Source organism: Helianthus annuus, chromosome 9 (genome assembly GCF_002127325.2).
Source record: "Helianthus annuus cultivar XRQ/B chromosome 9, HanXRQr2.0-SUNRISE, whole genome shotgun sequence".
Taxonomy (NCBI): Eukaryota; Viridiplantae; Streptophyta; class Magnoliopsida; order Asterales; family Asteraceae; genus Helianthus; species Helianthus annuus.
In genome coordinates this window covers 119,737,754-119,759,323 of record NC_035441.2, presented here as the reverse complement: position 1 = coordinate 119,759,323, position 21,570 = coordinate 119,737,754, and the positions used below count along the sequence as shown (strand labels likewise).

The 21,570-nt window shown below is 37.2% G+C and overlaps 1 protein-coding gene and 2 long non-coding RNA genes across 15 annotated transcripts; all 3 read right to left on the bottom strand.

Moving 5' to 3' along the window:
* Positions 1 to 8,901: 8,901 nt before the first annotated feature.
* On the bottom strand, positions 8,902 to 13,339 carry LOC110878400. Of its 13 annotated transcripts, none has more exons than XR_002557897.2 (10): positions 13,185 to 13,339; positions 12,667 to 12,720; positions 11,572 to 11,718; positions 11,278 to 11,361; positions 11,101 to 11,173; positions 10,337 to 10,527; positions 10,091 to 10,247; positions 9,689 to 10,009; positions 9,478 to 9,582; positions 8,902 to 9,243 (listed from the first exon to the last, which is right to left on the bottom strand). It is a non-coding gene; the product is annotated as an uncharacterized LOC110878400 (long non-coding RNA). The 13 variants fall into 13 exon arrangements; XR_002557899.2 differs by having other exon boundaries at positions 8,902 to 9,415; positions 9,517 to 9,582; XR_002557901.2 differs by having other exon boundaries at positions 9,517 to 9,582.
* Positions 13,340 to 16,703: 3,364 nt separating this feature from the next.
* Positions 16,704 to 18,002, bottom strand: LOC118481770. Its single transcript, XM_035977013.1, has one exon. It carries the CDS (start codon positions 18,000 to 18,002, stop codon positions 16,704 to 16,706), a length of 1,299 nt encoding a protein of 432 aa, XP_035832906.1.
* A 776-nt stretch (positions 18,003 to 18,778) lies between these two features.
* Positions 18,779 to 20,208, bottom strand: LOC118482072. The gene is made up of 3 exons (XR_004867056.1): positions 20,056 to 20,208; positions 19,538 to 19,591; positions 18,779 to 19,047 (listed from the first exon to the last, which is right to left on the bottom strand). It is a non-coding gene; the product is annotated as an uncharacterized LOC118482072 (long non-coding RNA).
* Between the last annotated feature and the right edge of the window lie 1,362 nt (positions 20,209 to 21,570).

Genomic DNA, 21,570 nt, shown 5'->3' with positions numbered 1-21,570 from the left:
GTTGAAGTTAAACTCTCAGTAAAGTGTTCGTGGGAGGGATTGCTATCAGTTTGAATGTCAATAGCTTGAAGCAGTGTTACACACTTTGGTGGAATAGAAGATGAAGGGATTGCTATCGAAAGAGACATTGCCCCAAGAAAAGGGCTTTTAAGTATACTCTCATATGAGGGTATGCCATCATATTGTGGTGTCCCTGTGAATACAACATGTTCCTTTTGTAAGGAATCATGAGGAGTTTGGTTTATGGGTTGAGATCTTTCCACATGTTGTGAGGAAGTAGCAATAGTGGTTTGTAGTGACATCTGTGTTGTCACAGGGTTAACCTCTGGGATCTCATCTTCCAGAGGACCCATTTTTCTGGTTTCGGTGGGCTTTTTGGCTTTTGTTTTGGTCTTTTTGAGTTTTGTTGGTGGGGGTTTCACAGAAGTGGTTGTAGTGCTGTGATCACCAAGAGCATTGGGCTCAGCAACAGAGGTTTGAGGAGCAGTTGTGGACTCATCTAAAATTTCCTCATTCCCCTCTGCTTTAGTTTTGGAAACATCTGACTTCTTAGCCATAAGGCGAGTAAAAGTTTCAGATGTTAGACTATTCATTTTAATCGCTTTACCTTTTTCAAAAGCTTTTTGAGAAACATGTTTTTGCAAGTAGTAGCTTAATAGTCTAGGAAACATAAGAAAACCAGTAGTTTTCCCCTTTTTAATAGCAGCAGTTTTCCCCTTTTTAATGTTTTTTAAATTTGCAACCAAATCAACAAACAGTGCCTGGGAGTAGTTAAAATCAGTATTTGTCAAAATTGCATACCCCAATGACTGAATTTTCAAAGGTATTTCATTAAAAGAAGTGGTTTTATTTGAGAGACAGATTAAGAGAGTATGGAACAGGAATTTCATTGGTGGTGAAAAATTACCTTTAAACATAGTTGCCTGATTCAACTGTCCATCATATCCCCTCCCAATCAAGTATATTTGAATCTCATTTTTCGGCAAAGATGTCTTACCTGCCAGGTCATTTACCTCAAATGTTGTTGATATGGTACTGGGGGTAATAGCAACCGATTCACCTCCGACTTTTGAAGTTATACTTATGACCACATTGTTTTGTTCTTCAATATTCGCATTTGCCCAAAAATCGCGGAGCGTCTCTTGGTAAATGGGTGCGTCGGCGGTAAGAATGATCTTATATTTTGATGATGTAAGAACATCAATCATTGAATGATAGAGAGTATTGTTCTCGGTTTTCTCAAAAATAGCCAGGTAGTTATGCGGATTTTTCATCATCAAAGCCATGATCGGAATTGAAAGTTGCGAGAGTTTGACAAAGAAGTTTTGAAAAAGAAGGTGGAAACCGCTCTGATGAATTTTAAACTCGAGACGAAAGTAAAACCTCTGTTTGGGGATGAAACAGGGGTTTATAAAGTGAAAAAGTGAATGCTGACGTGTCAGAAGTTACAAAGATCTGATGGCTAACATCTGTCCACGTCAGAACCTCTGCTCTGATAATGGATGACAGTTGTTTGAAAACCATTATTGGCCAACAACAGATGTTAGGCAACATTAGTAACTCAGCAGTCCTTAGATTAAACAGAACCTATGAGAACAGACAATACCCTTCAGCAGTGTTTGGAAACCACTGTTGGCCAACAACAGATCTTATGCAACAATAGTAAGTCAGCAGTCCTTAGTCAAACACAGGTTTGGAAAACAGTTGTTTTCAACAGACTTTTAATATAAACAAATAAATTGATATTAAATATCAGCAGCCATTTAATGCAAAACATTTAAAAATAAATTTTCATGGGAAAACTATAAAATTAAATATCAAGAAACTAAAAGGACAAATTTTAAAACTCTGCCATAAAAAAAATTAAAAAAAAAACCTCTTCATTTAAACACCAACAATAATCTACATGGCAAACAAAGGCTACTACCACTTCATCGGACAGAAATGTTGTAAACAGTGGTAAATCAACAGTCGCTAGGATAAATAACACTTATTAAAACAGACAATACCTTTCAGCAGTGAATGAATTTTTATCCAAACAGAAGTTGATTCAAAACATCAACAAATACTATGAAAACACTGATAATCAGTTTTAAATTGATTTTATATATTAAGACTTATGATTATGATGCAATAATAACCTAAAAAAGCATTGTTGATGGAGTTTTCCAATATTTAATAAATAGCTATTTTAAGAGTTTTTTCCAATATTTAAAAAATAGCTATTTTTTAAGAATGGAGTTTTCATAATTTCTGAAGACATTTTACAAAGATCTATTGAGCAATAACAGATGTTCAGAACTTCTATTGTGTTAATAGTTGACAATTCTTTGGAAACTGCTGTTGAGAATAACAGATGTTGGCAACAGTAGCAACTCAACAGTCGTTACAAAAAACAGAAATTATGAGAACAGACAATACCTTTGAACAGTGGATGAACCTTTTGCCAAACACATGTTTTAAAAAACAGTTGTTTCAACATACTTTTAAAGATTTTTGTCAATTTTTTTCAAAATACCTATTTTTTAAGAATGTTCAGAACTTCTATTGTGTTAATGGTTGACAATTCTTTGGAAACTGCTGTTGGGAATAACAGATGTTGGCAACAGTAGCAACTCAACATTTACGATAGCAGGTATCAACTCTAACAACTGTTGATGCTCAAATTAGTAAAAATAAAATGCTCTACAAAGATTAATAGAATTAAAATTTACATATCACATATGACGATAGATCAACAATTACATTGAGAACTGAACAACGAAATTTAATAATCTAAAGACACTGATTTCAAGATGCATTCCATCAAAACACCTCTTCAGCTCTTGAACAGTTGCCCTATCCTCATATACTTGATCCTCAACTTGCTTGATAAAGCGATACTTTAAATCATAAGAACCTACAGAAGGGTATGCTGACATTTTTAACTTCTATATTTCTTCAAGTCTGATGTAAAAGAAGGATATAATGGTAGTAAAACGTGATAGAAAGCTTCTGACCTAACAATCATACTATATAGTGAAATAGCTAACAGCCCAAAGGTCAGACTTAATTTCACCGCACCATTAAACTAATCCAGGAGGCAAAAACGTGTACATTTAATATGTTTATATATTTTGTATTTCTTAAAGATTTCATATGCAATGATGATGATGATGAGATCAATTATGTCATTTCCATAAGGATGATTTGAATGATTTATAGGTATATATGGTTGGGCATGAGTATGGTGTTCTTCGGTGGAGTAAAGCAGGCAGTGAGTTTAACTTATTCCAGCTACAAAGTTAATATATTGAATAATTTTCGTCTAATTTTTTTTTTCAAAAAATAAATGTTGAAGGCACAACTACTAGAATAACGTTTGTCCAACCTACTTGATCCGCCTTGCTTCTACTTCTTGCTGCCACAGGACCCATTTCACTCAGGTATATTATCTCTGTATCTATTTGTATCTATCATGGGTAAAGGCGAAGCAAGGGACGGGTCGAGTTGCGAGCAGGTTGGGTAACGAGTCACAATGGAATGGTACTAAGAGATAAAAAATTAGTACAAGTGAAGCCTAGCTGGGCCGACTCAAAACAATTTTATCCATCTTTAATCATTTTCTATAATGATTAGTTCGTTAGGTATAAATAAAAAAAGCTACATTAATAATAACTTGAAATTTTTGGAGATTGTATGCATTAATATAACACTTTGGGCATGTTTAGACATGTTTGGTTATGGGTGTTTTTGTTGGCAGGGGTTTGGAGATGTAGACATGTGTTGATGTTTAGTAACAGTGATTGATTATAGTGGTTTTTTTGCTTGATTGATGTTTGGTCCACTTTTGTTGAATTTGTCTTTCTCGATCGTCTCTTGTGAATCAATCCGGTTTTAATTGTCCAACTACTTTTCTCTCAATAACTAAGTTCTGACATAAGGGATGGCATGTATGATAAGGCACTTTCCTCTTTAAGGGTGTATGTAATTGAATTTGCTTGCTTTAATCTTAGTCGTTCCATGATTTAAGATTGATACCGTTTTGAGCTTAAGAATTCAAGTCCGTAATCTTTCTTTTCAGTCATGTTTGTTCATCAAGCATCTTCTTTAAAGGTTTAGGGCTTGGAAGGTGATTTTGAAGACACAGCAGTGGTTAGTCATTTTATCTATGTTTGACCTGGGTCATGTTCGGGTTTGAACATCTGTGTCGTGTTCGGGATCATATGTTTGACCTGGTTTTCGGGTTCTGGTCGGGTTCGTGTAAAATTTTCGGGTTTAGGTCGGGTTGGACACACCAACTTGTGAACCCATCTCGTTTAGCACCCCTACTATAAGTTCATCCTTGTGGTTTGATACTTGGTATGCATGTTATTAATTTTTCAGTTTTTTAATGTGTTCATTTGTGATGAGTTTCTTGGTAATTTTGAGGTTTAGATATGTATCTTAGTGGTGTATTTTGACCCATAATTGTTCCTCACAATAGTTATTTGGTAATAATGATTTACACTACTTTTCTTGTGTTACTACATATTATATATTGTATGTATGCTGTATTTTTTGTATTAATGACGAATCAATTGCTTTATTCAGGTGGGTCTTTTTAGAAGATCGCTTTCATTCAAGGTAATTAGACAATGCAAACTCCTAAGACAAGGTATGAGATCTTAAATTTCTTTTATTTATTACCTTTCTGTTCCGATAGTAGATTGTTGGTGGTACATGAGCTAGACAAAGTCGAAGATATTTCGTTCAGTGACACGATTGTTTTTTTCAATTGGTCTACAAGGAATGCGGTTACGACGCTCCAAAAAGCAGAATTTTTAGATTAATAGGTTATCCATTGTTATTTCGCACAAGAGACAGTTAATTTCAATTGTATGTTGCTTTATCAAGGGTTAAAACACGAGATGGAGTAAAGCTATTAATACTTGACAACGATGGTAAACCTACGAATAAGTAATACTAACGTTGTTAATAAAGAGATCTACAATGAGTTGTGATATTTTTGTCATATTCATGTATTTCAATTATTTCGTGTACTCTCTAACATTTTTGTTAATAATTCAACGTATATAAAATTATAATTTTTTACTTCACAATTTTAAAGGACTTAGTTTTCCTGTTTAGCCACCCGTGTAATACACGGGTACTTAGACTAGTCATACTATATAGTGAAATAGGTAACAGCCCAAAGGCCAGACTTAATTTCACCGCACCATTAAACTAATCCAGGAGGCAAAAACGTGTACATTTAATACAAAACAGAAGCCATTCAATGCAAAGCCTCTCAAAAAAGTTTTCATAGGAAAACTAAAAAGTTAAATATCAAGAAACCGAAAGAACAAAAATATAAATAAAAAAAACAGGCTCTCATAATTACCATTAACTTCTTCATTTATCACAAAGATGCATTTTAAACACTATAAAAGACTGATGATTAGGCTGATTGAAGAACTAATATATAAAATGGACATCATCAGTGATAATAAATACAAGAAAACCTGGAACAACATCGGCGCTTAATGAAGTACTCCACTTTCTGCACTTCAGACTTCAAAAACAGTGCAGAAGAACTCCCAACTGCTTGCTCGGAAAAAAACAAAGCTGAAATATATCAACACCTTAAAATGTATATTATCAACATATATCAACAGTTTAAAAGAATCCACAAACCTAAAATAACCCACAACTGATTGTTTGAATTTTAAACAACTCTGATTAGGCTGAAATATAAAGCGAGAATTAGAATAGATTAGTTCAAATTTTAAGATCCAAAATCAGAGAAAAAAACATACCCTCAACGATGTTGCAACAATGATGTTGGAAAAATTACTTGAAGTACAAAAAGTTGTAATCGCAGATGAACAAACTGAATATGCAAATTCTGCATCCTGTAACAATCTATCTATACTTTCTATAAAAAAGAGAAAAAGTGACATAAGAAAAGCCGAGGTGAAACGTTGGTGTGTGAAACAGAGCTTCAACGAAACAACGATGTTGGAACAATGATATTGGAACAATGATATTAAAGGATAATGTGTAATCAGAGCCTACAACTGTTCGAACAAAGAACTGTAATCGAAGATTAACCAGCTCAATCAATAGAGCTATGCATTTGAGTAAGAGAGATATGATCGCAAATATAAAGGAGAGAGATAAATTGAAATTTAAATGTGGAGCCAAATTCGTATATGTTATTTATAGGGAGCCAGATTCATATGTGGTTTGAATTTTGAATTTAGAGCCAGGATTTTAAATTTTGAATATGGGCAGAGGTTTGAAGCGGTTTTATAAACAGCTGACCATTTGTAGATGTGGGCAGATGTTTAAAGTGATTTTCTAGATGTGGGCCAGACCTTTGAAAATTAAAGTGATTTTATATAGTAAGGATAATGACATAAGAAAGGCTTTGTTGGATAGCCTCTATGGCTGCCATCTCAGCTTTTCTTATGTCACTTGGTTTTCTACTTTTATAGAAAGTATAGATTAAAAGAAAGTGAGGCCCACCTTATAATCTTTTAAAATATCTAAATAAAATAAAACACCTTCTTCTCTCTTCCACTCACCACCACCACATCCCCACCTGCAACTTCTCCACCACCTTATAATCAAAAATGTTTTGAAAAATACCCTATTTTGTTCTAATTTTTTTTTCAAATGGGATCTTCATTTAAAACAAAACACTGAGACACATCTTTAGAAAAAGAATAAGTTTTACTTACAACCCGAGTTTTCACAACGAATTCCGATCTCGTTCTGGCGGTTTCAGAGATGATCAGATCTGTTAATTTTGATGTTGATCTCGTTCCAGTCGTTTCAGAGATGATCCGATCTGTTAATTTTAAATCTGACCTCATTCCGACGGTTTCATAGATGATCGCATTTGTTATTTCTGATTCTGATCTTGTTCCGGCAGTGTAAGTGATTATCGGATCTAATTTTGATTACGATTTTGTGCCGGCGGTTTCAGAGATGATAGGATCTGTTAGTTCTTCGCTTGGTGTAGTAATTAAGATTTATCTTACATACTGCAAAAGTGCTAGACAAGTTGTCATTCATGTTTCATGTTTGTTCATTATGTCATTAAATCAATGTATCTGTAACTTTTTGGAGAAAACAAATATATGCTATGTGATTGGTGTGTTACTTTGATCTATTCTAGCTCTTTCAATTGGGTGTGGGTGGTGATGCTGGTGGAGAAGTTGCAAATGGAGAGTTGGGTGGTGGTGGTTGGAAAAAAGAAGGGAGAAGAAGGAGAGGTGTTTTAGTTTAATTAGATACTAGTCTAAGTTCCCTTGTGTTACACGGGTGGCTAATAAAAAATAACTACTTTAACATGTTGACGTAAATATTTTAATTATATATACGTTGAAATATTAACGGAAATGAGAGAGAGAGTACACCAAATAATTAAAATGCATGAATACAACCAAAAATTACAACTCATTGAAGATCTCTTTATAAACAACATTATTTGTTTTATTCGTAGGTTCGCCGTCGTTGTCAAGTATTAGTAGCTTGACTTTGACTTATTTTTTACTTCCTCGTCATCTGCAAAATCATTTGACCTCAAAAGTCAAACTTTAGCAAACAGAAGAGTAAACAGATCAAGAAATAAGAAACTTTTGCAGGAGGTTTAGGAGTATTGGATAAGAGTGTATCAAGGGACTTGAAACCCGCGAATTTCACGGGTTGGTAAAAGAAAATTTCTTCATTAATACCTTTGACATCAAATAATATGATTTTATACATGGTAAAAGACAACCGAATAGATTAGATTACGATGACAAATTGAAATACATGAATATGCAACGATCCCAATTTGTTGAAAATCTCTTCATAAACCCCATTGGTTGTTTTATATATAGGTTTGCCATTGTTGTCAAGTATTAGTAGTTTGACTCCATCTCGTATTCACAATTGATAAAGCAACATACAATTAACCATGTCGCCTTTGCCTTTCCGAATGAACCTCTAAACTCTTGCTTCTTGATCTACCCACAACTTTAAAAATCCCAAGAAAATGGCAATTTCATATATAACAGCATAATACATTTAACTAAATATAGTAGTGTGTATACAGAAACACTTACGTATATATAGAATATTGAAAAGAAAACTATAAAGAATTTGTACAATACTTGAATTAAAGATTTAGAAAATAGCTGGTGGAAAATATATCAAACAATAAAGTGTGACTGGTCTCTAAAAGCTCATTGAGGACGAATAATGCAAGTGATTTAGCTATCTCATCAAAGAATTTGCATAGTACTTGATTAAGGATTAGAAAGTAAACTACAAATCAAGTGATCGCTCAAGGTTTCCGCATAATATTCCCTCATGTAGAAATCTCTGAAAACATCTTATAAGCACCCCTCTTAAACAACACCCATCTTAAACAGCACCCATCCTAAACAACCCGTCAAACGGTGGAGTAACTCTACTCGGATTGAAATTTGATTGCGATTGCGATTGCATTTGCAGAGCTTCTTTAAGATAAAAAGCAACCCTTTGAAAAGGCTTAGTTGAAACTGGAGCTAAAGCGAATTGGTGATTGAGCCGCACCAATATCCCTTGCATGTGTCAGAAGTTCACAGAGAGCGTTAGCTCAGCCATGACGAATAGCTGGTCACAGATAAACTGGTACTGCTGGTGGTGGTTTTAGGGCGTAGCCGAGCCGGTTTGCTGTAATCCTTGCTTTGTTATAGCCACCATGACCATCAATGATGTCTGGTCTACTTAATCATGCCATTGATTCAAAACAACCTTCTGCAAACCCATATTACAAACCGGATCTTTTTCATAACCCAAATTAGAAACCAGATCTATTTGATGACCCACATCAAAAACACCAGATTTTTAAAGAATCTGTTGAAAAAACGTATCTTTTTCATAAGACGACCTTTTTGAACACCATCGTGGTGGAACTGAATCTGAGGTGGTGGTAGAGGGTTGTTAAACTGAAAGGCAACTGTGTTGTTTCAGATATGAGCACACAGTGGCATTTTGGTAATTTATATAAATGACCCGATTCAACTTGAACCCATTTTGACATATCGACCAGCCAACCCATCTTGACATTAACTTTTACATGTTTCTTCTGGTTACCTTCATTTGTCCCTCGTTCATGGATCTCATAGCACGAGTTACACCTTGCAAGCTCCTATCTAGAAGTAATCTTCTAAGCAAAATGCCAGTAGTGAAAAATAGAAGATGGGTATCCCTTCCTTTCATTCCTTCAAGCCGAACTTTATATCCAACCTTTGGAAAATAATAGATACATGAAAATAAAAGCATGTTACCATGTATTACAATATTATTCAAAGTTGCATATTAGAGAAAATCGAAACACAAGTTAGAGAATCTCCATGCTTCTCCCCTCGCTCTTCTAAGCAAAATTAAACTTCTAGCACCATTTACAAATTTAATTATCCTAATCAATCCACACAAAAGTCAATCATAACTGTTATAACCAATAAGATGTAATGGCAAAACCTGAAAAAGTTGTAGGCAATTTATGAATATGTCGCGTACTTATGAACATTTGCTGATATAGAGGTCACTCCTTGAACTGTAAAATCAAATGGTGGAATTGGGTACCTGCAAAATAATAAATTAAATCATATAATTTATTATATTTTGGCATTAGTGCATATTGGTAATATAAGCAACAATAGTAATGAACAAAATGCTATGATAATCACACCAGAGTTTACGTGCAAAAGGCAAAACAAAACCACCAAGACAAAGGTCTACATGCAGACGAATCCCGTAACTAACTGCTAATTCACCGAGCTCCTGCTTGAAATTATTACTTGTTGTCTCACAACAATGCGGATTAGAACATATCAAAGAGAAGCTGAAATGCCTTCAGAAGTAAACTTGATGGAGATACTATTAACACAATGCCTTTAACACAATGCCTTTCATCTGTAGGTGTCTTGAACCCCTCACCTTTAAACACATTTCCTAAGTGTCCTCCACAAGCAGTGCAAGTAATTCTGGTCCTCCTTCCATCCGGGTCGGCCTACAAACTCAACAAAAGTTAAAATCGCATTTTGAAACTCAAAAGAGTATCGAATATTCGAATTCAAACTACTAAGCTCACAGTGCGGGTGATTGCTCTGGGAAGACCTTCATAGAAAGTAGGCCAACCACACCCGGAGTTGAACTTGGTGGTTGATTTAGAAAGTGGTGTTCCACAACCAGCACAAGTGTACACCCCATCAGCAAAAAACTTGTCATATTCACCAGTGCCTTTTGGCCTGTCATTAAACCCCATATAAACTGTAAACATATATATCAATATTAAATCCTTAGAGTCTCTCTTTAGGGAAAGATTTTTAAAACTTACATACATACTTTAACATCCATCAGGTCCTCAAGGGTGGCTACTTTATCTTTCCCTAAAGATCTCAATTCTTCATTTACAAAGTCATCTGCTGACAACACACCATCCATCAGGTCCTCAAGGCTGGTAACTTTATCTTACTGCAGTTTCCAAATAACTTAATCACACTCCCTTTCATGTTTGTACTATTGCACCTGCAGTGTAATAAAAGTGGTTAAAACGGTAAACACATCATATCATGTTTGCATCAAACAACCAAAACCAAAATACCAAACAATTAAGTTGCATGATTTCTACATTTTTTTGGGTGCAAAACTATTTCAAAGCCCTATCTCGCCTTAAGGCTCCAGCAAAAAATACTTTTTTTTTGTGAAATCATACTTTTGGAATAACAATATGCGTTGATACATTATCATCCGATGGTGCATGATCAATACGAGTTAATTGTAGACTCAAATCACCAGTTTCCTCTTTTACTTCCTCCAAGCCTTTTACAGTTGCAATTGATGCATAAAATCTTATTATCCGGATAAATTTTTGAAACACTGACACTTTTTTAACTGGTTTTGGTTCACATGCAGCAAATATATCAAGCAGAGGAAACCAAACGGCAGCCGAACGGAAACAACGTATGTAGAGATTTTTTCTTTTACAGTTAATATTATCTCATCATCTAAATAATATCTTTTTCAACTAAAAGGGTTTACTCACATGAATCAATTAATAATCACCATAGCTATATTCGAAATCGGACCATAAATCCATACCTCAACAGATGAGCAGCAACAAATCGAAGAATGGGACAACAGTGACAGTAGTACACGAAAGCTTGCAGCTGCGCTGGACACCAAAACGAATCACCCCATTTGCAGATTAAGACTCAAAGAAATTGGATTTCAAATGAACAAACTGATTTTGGTACTTAGATTATGAATTGAACTGACCTTAGTGCAAATATGGTCCATGAAAAAAACACACCATTAAATAACCAAGTTAACTCAGCAAGGCAGCTCTAACCGAGGCAATAACTAAAAACAACCAAACAGAGAAGCCACAACTGAATTCGGCATAAGTAATTAACCAGGTAATAATTAACAATCAGAACTTTAGAAAAATAAAAAATTCAAACAATCAATCAATAATTAGCATATTAGTATTCAATCATATCACATTAACACCTTTCATAATCACATTTACCATTTTGTATGACATATGGAAATGGGGATAAAAAATGATACCGTATTGGCTTCAATCTTAATGGTCTTCAACCTCTGCGTCTCTTTATCAAGAACACCGAGAGCATAACAACACAATTGAGGAGCCGTCCTATTGTAACATTTCAAACTAAGATGATGCCTTACTATCGCGGACAACAATACCTAAAACTGAAATACCAAACATAAAATATAATATAAAACATATAGTTAATGACATATATTTTTTTGTTTACCTACCACATAGCTACAGGATGACACTAACATGACGTATCGATCCGAAAGAGCTTTCTTTATTATAAGACCCGCATTTTTAGTTCTTATAAAACCATTTACAAGGATAATTTTAAGACTTGAAATAACAAGTTAAATTCATATTTTTGACAAAAATCGGACATGACCCATTCGTACAATGAGCATATCCCTGTTTCATACAACTTTCATACAAACTATTCCATGACCCTTACGACTAGACGCAATGAAAAATCCAAAGAAAACATCAAGTTTGGACAAACTTTCACAATTATTTGACCGAAAACATTAAAGCAACTAGCGGAAGCGCTTGGTATGTTGAGTGGTGATCACGTGCTCGCTTCAACTCGCCAAATAGTCTAAGATGAGGATTTACCTACATTAACAAGAAATTTTAAAGGCTAGTTATCACGCTCGCTAAATCATAATTCTTTCATTTTAGTTCCATCCGTATATGAACTTTTAACCATTTTACGCATTCGACTACCCAAAAACTTGGGTATGGCATAAACACTCTCAATGAGAGTTAAGCATACACGTTCGACCCGTTTAATTGGGTTATTTGCCTTCAACATAAATTCTTCTTTCCATCCGTATAATGGATTAAGCTTCTAGCATTCGTTATAGCATTCAAAACCACCCGTTCAAGACGGATGGTATCTTATCATTACTCGACCTAGTTACTTGAACCGGTCGATTTGCTTATCATAGCTTAACCTTCATTAGCTTATCCAAATCCGCAAGGGATTTGCTATTTATTTACTAAACACCGTATTCATTATAGCAAGAAATAATCATTATAACACAAATTGCCCGACACAATTACTAACAAAATTTAAGTAAAGTTTTGTACGTAACGAAACATACCTTTGTCTTGTGAGCTTTCCGACTTCTTAGAACCTGAGCCCTCTTCCTTTACGCCTATATTAACACATCCGTTCATTTGTTTAGTACCCGGAATTTCATTCCATTACATTCAATATTTCACATAGTTGTTCATTCAAGCATTTCATCAAACACATGGCGGGTTTCGCATTTTTGGGACATTTACTCATTTAACTAACATATATTACTAAGCTAATTTCTTTAATCATTCAATAACGTTCAATTAAGCTTTACTCTAAATCAGATTATCTAGTGATTATTCATCATAAACAAGGTTATTCCTCAACAACACACACACATATCAAAACTTGATCAATTTAACCCTAGCAACTTCTCATCAACTTGGGTTTCGGCTATTAACCACAAATTTTCTAAAATTCAGACATAATCCTAATCCTACATCATAACCTTAACTAAATTTCATAAATTTCATATCATGCATTCAAGATTAGATCAAAACCCACTTTCTACAATTTGTTAAATCACAAAATTGAACTTACCCTTTCAATGGACAAGTTAAGAGCTTGCAATTTCCTGATTATGCTTTCAATTTCCTTGAATCTTTATAGTTTTCCTTGTGAATTAGATGAAGCTAGGGTTTCTTCCCCCCATTGGCCCTTGTTCGATCGTACAGAACCCCACACACGTACTGTGTGTGGGTTCTTATTATTAATCATTTTTATTAATCTTATTTTTAGGTATTTACAGCTTTAGTCCCTCTATTTCCATCACAACTTTAATTTTAGCACCACCCTTTTTATTGTTACATTTTAGCTTATGCATAATAAATATTTTTGGGGTGTTACAAGTCTACCCCCCTTAAAGGAGGTTTCGTCCCCGAAACCTGGCACAAACATATTTTTAAACGTGTACGTACCAAAAAGGAACGGGTAGTGCTTCTTCATCTCGTCTTCCGCTTCCCATGTAAGTTCCGACCCCTTTCGGTGCTGCCATTGCACCAACACTTGTCGGACAGCCTTGTTGCGCAGCTTCTTCACCTTGACATCTTTAATGGCCATTGGTCTTTCAACATAATTCAACCCCTCGTCTAACTCAATGTCATCAAGAGGTACTAACGCGGTTTCATCCGCAAGACACTTTCTCAATTGCGACACGTGGAAGGTATTGTGAATTCCGTCTAGAGCAGGCGGTAATTCTAATCGATATGCAACCCTTCCAACACGAGCCAAGATTTTAAACGGCCCAATATAACGAGGACCCAACTTACCCCGTTTGCGAAAGCGGATTATACCCTTCCATGGGGACACTTTCAGCAGAACCAAGTCTCCGACTTGAAATTCAATGGGACGTCTTCTTTTATCTGAATAAGCCTTTTGTTGATCCTGGGCTGCTTTCAGTCGAGCTCTAACCAACTTAATCTTTTCATTCGTTACTGCTATTAAATCACTTGGCGCAAGCTCTCTTTGCCCTACTTCTCCCCAGCATACGGGAGTTCTACATTTCCTCCCGTACAGTAATTCATACGGAGCCATTTGGATACCACTATGGTAACTATTATTATAGGAAAATTCCACTGGTGGTAAATGGTCATCCCAACTTCCCCCAAAATCTAGGGCACACGCCCTCAGCATATCAACAAGTGTTTGAATGGTTCTTTCTGACTGGCCGTCAGTTTGAGGGTGGTAGGCGGTACTTATGTGTAATTTCGTACCCACACTCTCGTGAAACTTTTGCCAGTAACGAGAAGTAAATCTAGTGTCCCGATCCGAGACAATTGACACGGGCACGCCGTGTCGAGATATAATCTCGTTCATGTAAATTTCCGCCATTTTCTCGGAAGAGTAGGCTTCTTTAATAGGTAGAAAATGAGCGCTTTTCGTAAGTCGGTCCATGATTACCCATATCGCATCATGCCCCTTTTTCGTTCTAGGAAGCTTGGTTACCAAATCCATCGTTAATTCCTCCCACTTCCATTGCGGTATCTCCAAGGGTTGTAATTCCCCGTATGGCTTTTGATGCTCGGTTTTCACTTGGGAACATGTTAAGCATTTCGCGACATATTTGACTATGTCGCGTTTCATGCCCGGCCACCAATAATTGGCCTTCAAGTCCCGATACATCTTTGTAGCCCCAGGGTGGACCGAATATCGTGACTTATGTGCCTCGTCGAGTAGAGCAGCCTTGACTTCACAGAATCGGGGTATCCAAATTCGGCCGAATCGTATCTTGAGTCCGGTCGAATTTTCTTCTAATTTATCGATTACACCTTTTAGTCTTTCCTTCTTTAAGTCTTCCGCTCCAAGCGACTTTATTTGAGATTCACGTATCATTTCAAGTAATCGTGGCGTAACAATCATCTTCATGGACTTTACACGAAGAGGAGACGGATACTCTCTTCGGCTTAACGCATCGGCTACCACGTTTGATTTTCTCGGGTGATAAAGGATATCACAATCATAATCTTTGATAAGTTCCAGCCATCTCCGTTGCCTCATATTTAAATCTTTCTGCTCGAAAAGATACTTGAGGCTTTTATGATCTGAGTAAATAGTGCATCTCGTGCCGTACAAATAATGTCTCCAAATCTTTAAGGCGAATACTACCGCTGCCAATTCTAGATCGTGAGTCGGGTAGTTTACTTCATGCGGCTTCAATTGTCTTGAAGCATAAGCGATAACTCTTCCCCTTTGCATCAAGACGCAGCCTAATCCCTGGTGTGAAGCGTCTGAATAGACGACCAGGTCTTCAGTTCCATCCGGTAATGTTAGGACCGGAGGACGGGATAGTTTCTCCTTTAACATTTGAAAAGCCTCCTCCTGATCTTTACCCCACACAAACTTCTCTTTCTTTCTTGTCAGTTTTGTTAAGGGTAAGGCTATCTTCGAAAAATCCTGTATGAACCTTCTATAGTACCCGGCAAGGCCTAGAAAACTTCTTATCTCTGTCGGGTTCTTCGGAGAAACCCACTTCATTACAACATCAATCTTTGAAGGATCAACTAAAACACCCTCCGAGTTGATCACATGCCCCAGAAATTGCACCTCTCTGATCCAAAAGGCGCATTTTGAGAATTTTGCGTAGAGTTTCTCCTTACGGAGAATTTCAAGTACTTCACACAATTGCTTTGCATGCTCAGCTTTGCTTCGCGAATAGACTAAGATATCATCTATGAACACTATTACCGATTTGTCTAACATGGGTCGGCATACCCGGTTCATAAGATCCATAAACGCAGCCGGCGCGTTCGTCAATCCAAACGACATGACTAGAAATTCATAGTGCCCATAACGGGTTCTAAATGCAGTCTTTGGAATATCTTCTTCCCGTACTCTAACTTGATGGTACCCCGAACGCAGGTCTATCTTGGAAAACCAACTCGCCCCTTGTAATTGATCAAAAAGGTCGTCAATTCTAGGTAAAGGGTAGCGGTTCTTTATGGTCAGCTTATTTAGCTCTCTATAGTCGATACACATGCGCATCGACTCGTCTTTCTTCTTAACAAATAAGACAGGTGCTCCCCAAGGCGACACACTCGGGCGTATGAAACCCTTGTCTAGAAGATCTTGTAGTTGTGTCATTAATTCGCGCATCTCAGTGGGGGCAAGTCTATAGGGGGCCTTTGCAACGGGTTTCGCACCCGGATTTACTTCGATGCGAAACTCTATCTCTCTCTCTGGTGGGAGTCCCGGCAATTCTTCCGGAAATACATCCGAAAATTCATTCACAATCTCAACGTCTTCAAGCTTCGGGAGGGTTTGTCTGGCATCTACTACATAAGCTAGGTATGCTCTATTCCCGTTAAGTACGTATTTAAAAGCTTGGACCAAGGTGCACAACTTGGTTTCTACGTTTCTCTCTCCTTGAATCCTCAATTGTCTTCCACTTGGAGCTTGGATGAGCATTACCTTATTTTCACAATCAATCTCCACATGGTGCCGCGCCAGCCAATCCATCCCCACAATCATTTTAAATTCCCCCAAAACCATAGGTATGAGGTCGATGTCAAATTCCTCATCTTCTATAATGAATTTGCAGTTTCTACACACCTCGTGTAACATTCAGATCTTACTATCGGCTATTTCTACTTCTAGAGGCATTGGCATTCGTTCGATCTTAAAGGACGGATGTTGTATAATTTCATTCGAAATAAATGACATGGTAGCTCCAGTATCGAATAGAACATAAACCGGTATGGAGTTTAGTAAAAAGATACATGAAATCACATTCGGGTGAGACTTGGCTTCTTCGGATGTAATTTGGAACATCCTCCCTTTCGCTCTAGAACCCTCTTGCTTCTTATCTTCTTTCTTTGACTCTTGCTGAAGTTTTGGGCATTCCGATTTAACATGCCCTTTTTCAAAACAATGGAAGCAAGTCTTCGGGTTGTTTGGACACTGATAAGACGAATGCCCTTCCTTACCACATTTATAACACCCTTTCTTGCCTAACAAGCATTCCCCCGTATGAAGTTTTCCACAAGTCTTGCACGGCGTGATACCACTCTTCGACTTATCTTTTCTTCCTTGCTCTTGATACTTCCCCTTTTTGGTCGGGGTCGAACTTCCACCTTTTTCATTTGGCCGCTTTTCTCCACGTTCTTCTTGCCTCTTGATTTCGATTTCTCTATCCCGCGCTAGATTGATTAGCTCATCAAGAGTCTCACACTTCGAGGGAGTGATGAACTCCCTAAATTCTGCCTTTAATACCCCATAAAAGCGATTAATCTTCATCCTTTCGGTTTGCACAAACTCTCCACAAAACTTCATCTTATCCAAGAAAATGTTCGATATCTCATTTATCGTTTCGTTTTTCTGTCGGGGGCGTAAGAAATCCTCTTGAATCTTATCAATGGCTGACTGAGGGCAGTGATATTTCATAAAAGGATCCTTAAACTCTTGCCAGGTCATCGTTTGGAGCCTTTCTTCGCCTATTTCCTTGCTATGCGCATCCCACCAATCTTTCGCCTGAAGGGTGAGTTGACCCGTAGCAAACATCACTTGATCTTCTCTATCACACCGACTTCGTATAAACACCGCCTCCATGTTTGAAATCCATCTTTGGCATGCGATCGGATCAATTCTACCATTATACGTTGCAGGATTGCACGCCATGAAGTCTTTATACGTGCATCGTCGTTCCTTGCCTTTACTTCTAGACCCCTCAATCAGTTCTTTCAATTCCTCGATCTTGCTAGTCATCATAGTGTCTACGACTCCCAAAACTCGGCTTTCTACCTCTTGAGCTAATCGCGGAAGATGGGCTTGCATAACCCCTTCCGCCACCTCAGTGACCCTGTTGTTAAAGGCTTCTTGACGGGCCGGGTCATCATCCTCATTGACGTTTCTTGCGTCAGCCATCTACACATTGTCATAATCATATTTAATACAAATAACAAGCTTTCATTACATCATAGTTCTTTGATCCATGTTTACTTCATCCGCATTCCCCCATTTTAAACTTTACTCGCTTTTAAAATTTTTATCATTCGACTCATCACCTTCGATTCCTCCGAGTCCATCCCATCATAATTACTATTTGTGGTTCCCCACATCTAAGAAGCCTTATATGGACTTCACATAACAATTTAGTAGGCTTTCAAATACTACAGAAACTTAGAATGTGAAAAACAAAACAAATCAGCGAACTGAACCTACGCTAGCCGTCGGCGACGGCTCTTAAAAATGTGCGTCGGGTGAAATTCTCCGTAGACAGGAACTTAGGCCGTCGGCCAAACTAAGGCGTCGGCGACGGACGTGTAGGGCGTCGGCGACGGCCTTTCCCTGATCATTTCACTGTAACTTCATTTTTTTAATATTTTAACCCATTTCCAGGTCCATTACCAGCTGCTCGGGTTCCGGAATTTCTTGCTTTGCTACCCATAATTGTTACTTCACATATTTAACTCATCCTTACATTTTAAACTCATAACATATACTAGCATTTATCGAAAACGTACATTATTACCTCATTGGCGATCCTGGAGCGAGCACACTTTCGAACGAGCCATTGGTTTGAGTTCAAGCATCGCGTTAAAAGCTCAAATCCCTCAAACCTTGGCTCTGATACCAACTTATAAGACGCGCATTTTTAGTTCTTATAAAACCATTTACAAGGATAATTTTAAGACTTGAAATAACAAGTTAAATTCATATTTTTGACAAAAATCGGACATGACCCATTCGTACAATGAGCATATCCCTGTTTCATACAACTTTCATACAAACTATTCCATGACCCTTACGACTAGACGCAATGGAAAATCCAAAGAAAACATCAAGTTTGGACAAACTTTCACAATTATTTGACCGAAAACATTAAAGCAACTAGCGGAAGCGCTTGGTATGTTGAGTGGTGATCACGTGCTCGCTTCAACTCGCCAAATAGTCTAAGATGAGGATTTACCTACATTAACAAGAAATTTTAAAGGTTAGTTATCACGCTCGCTAAATCATAATTCTTTCATTTTAGTTCCATCCGTATATGAACTTTTAACCATTTTACGCATTCGACTACCCAAAAACTTGGGTAGGCATAAACACTCTCAATGAGAGTTAAGCATACACGTTCGACCCGTTTAATTGGGTTATTTGCCTTCAACATAAATTCTTCTTTCCATCCGTATAATGGATTAAGCTTCTAGCATTCGTTATAGCATTCAAAACCACCCGTTCAAGACGGATGGTATCATATCATTACTCGACCTAGTTACTTGAACCGGTCGATTTGCTTATCATAGCTTAACCTTCATTAGCTTAGCCAAATCCGCAAGGGATTTGCAATTTATTTACTAAACACCGTATTCATTATAGCAAGAAATAATCATTATAACACAAATTGCCCGACACAATTACTAACAAAATTTAAGTAAAGTTTTGTACGTAACGAAACATACCTTTGTCTTGTGAGCTTTCCGACTTCTTAGAACCTGAGCCCTCTTCCTTTACGCCTATATTAACACATCCGTTCATTTGTTTAGTACCCGGAATTTCATTCCATTACATTCAATATTTCACATAGTTGTTCATTCAAGCATTTCATCAAACACATGGCGGGTTTCGCATTTTTGGGACATTTACTCATTTAACTAACATATATTACTAAGCTAATTTCTTTAATCATTCAATAACGTTCAATTAAGCTTTACTCTAAATCAGATTATCTAGTGATTATTCATTATAAACAAGGTTATTCCTCAACAACACACACACATATCAAAACTTGATCAATTTAACCCTAGCAACTTCTCATCAACTTGGGTTTCGGCTATTAACCACAAATTTTCTAAAATTCAGACATAATCCTAATCCTACATCATAACCTTAACTAAATTTCATAAATTTCATATCATGCATTCAAGATTAGATCAAAACCCACTTTCTACAATTTGTTAAATCACAAAATTGAACTTACCCTTTCAATGGACAAGTTAAGAGCTTGCAATTTCCTGATTATGCTTTCAATTTCCTTGAATCTTTATAGTTTTCCTTGTGAATTAGATGAAGCTAGGGTTTCTTCCCCCCCTTGGCCCTTGTTCGATCGTACAGAACCCCACACACGTACTGTGTGTGGGTTTTTATTATTAATCATTTTTATTAATCTTATTTTTAGGTATTTACAGCTTTAGTCCCTCTATTTCCATCACAACTTTAATTTTAGCACCACCCTTTTTATTGTTACATTTTAGCTTATGCATAATAAATATTTTTGGGGTGTTACAAGTCTACCCCCCTTAAAGGAGGTTTCGTCCCCGAAACCTGGCACAAACATATTTTTAAACGTGTACGTACCAAAAAGGAACGGGTAGTGCTTCTTCATCTCGTCTTCCGCTTCCCATGTAAGTTCCGACCCCTTTCGGTGCTGCCATTGCACCAACACTTGTCGGACAGCCTTGTTGCGCAGCTTCTTCACCTTGACATCTTTAATGGCCATTGGTCTTTCAACATAATTCAACCCCTCGTCTAACTCAATGTCATCAAGAGGTACTAACGCGGTTTCATCCGCAAGACACTTTCTCAATTGCGACACGTGGAAGGTATTGTGAATTCCGTCTAGAGCAGGCGGTAATTCTAATCGATATGCAACCCTTCCAACACGAGCCAAGATTTTAAACGGCCCAATATAACGAGGACCCAACTTACCCCGTTTGCGAAAGCGGATTATACCCTTCCATGGGGACACTTTCAGCAGAACCAAGTCTCCGACTTGAAATTCAATGGGACGTCTTCTTTTATCTGAATAAGCCTTTTGTCGATCCTGGGCTGCTTTCAGTCGAGCTCTAACCAACTTAATCTTTTCATTCGTTACTGCTATTAAATCACTTGGCACAAGCTCTCTTTGCCCTACTTCTCCCCAGCATACGGGAGTTCTACATTTCCTCCCGTACAGTAATTCATACGGAGCCATTTGGATACCACTATGGTAACTATTATTATAGGAAAATTCCACTGGTGGTAAATGGTCATCCCAACTTCCCCCAAAATCTAGGGCACACGCCCTCAGCATATCAACAAGTGTTTGAATGGTTCTTTCTGACTGGCCGTCAGTTTGAGGGTGGTAGGCGGTACTTATGTGTAATTTCGTACCCACACTCTCGTGAAACTTTTGCCAGTAACGAGAAGTAAATCTAGTGTCCCGATCCGAGACAATTGACACGGGCACGCCGTGTCGAGATATAATCTCGTTCATGTAAATTTCCGCCATTTTCTCGGAAGAGTAGGCTTCTTTAATAGGTAGAAAATGAGCGCTTTTCGTAAGTCGGTCCATGATTACCCATATCGCATCATGCCCCTTTTTCGTTCTAGGAAGCTTGGTTACCAAATCCGTCGTTAATTCCTCCCACTTCCATTGCGGTATCTCCAAGGGTTGTAATTCCCCGTATGGCTTTTGATGCTCGGTTTTCACTTGGGAACATGTTAAGCATTTCGC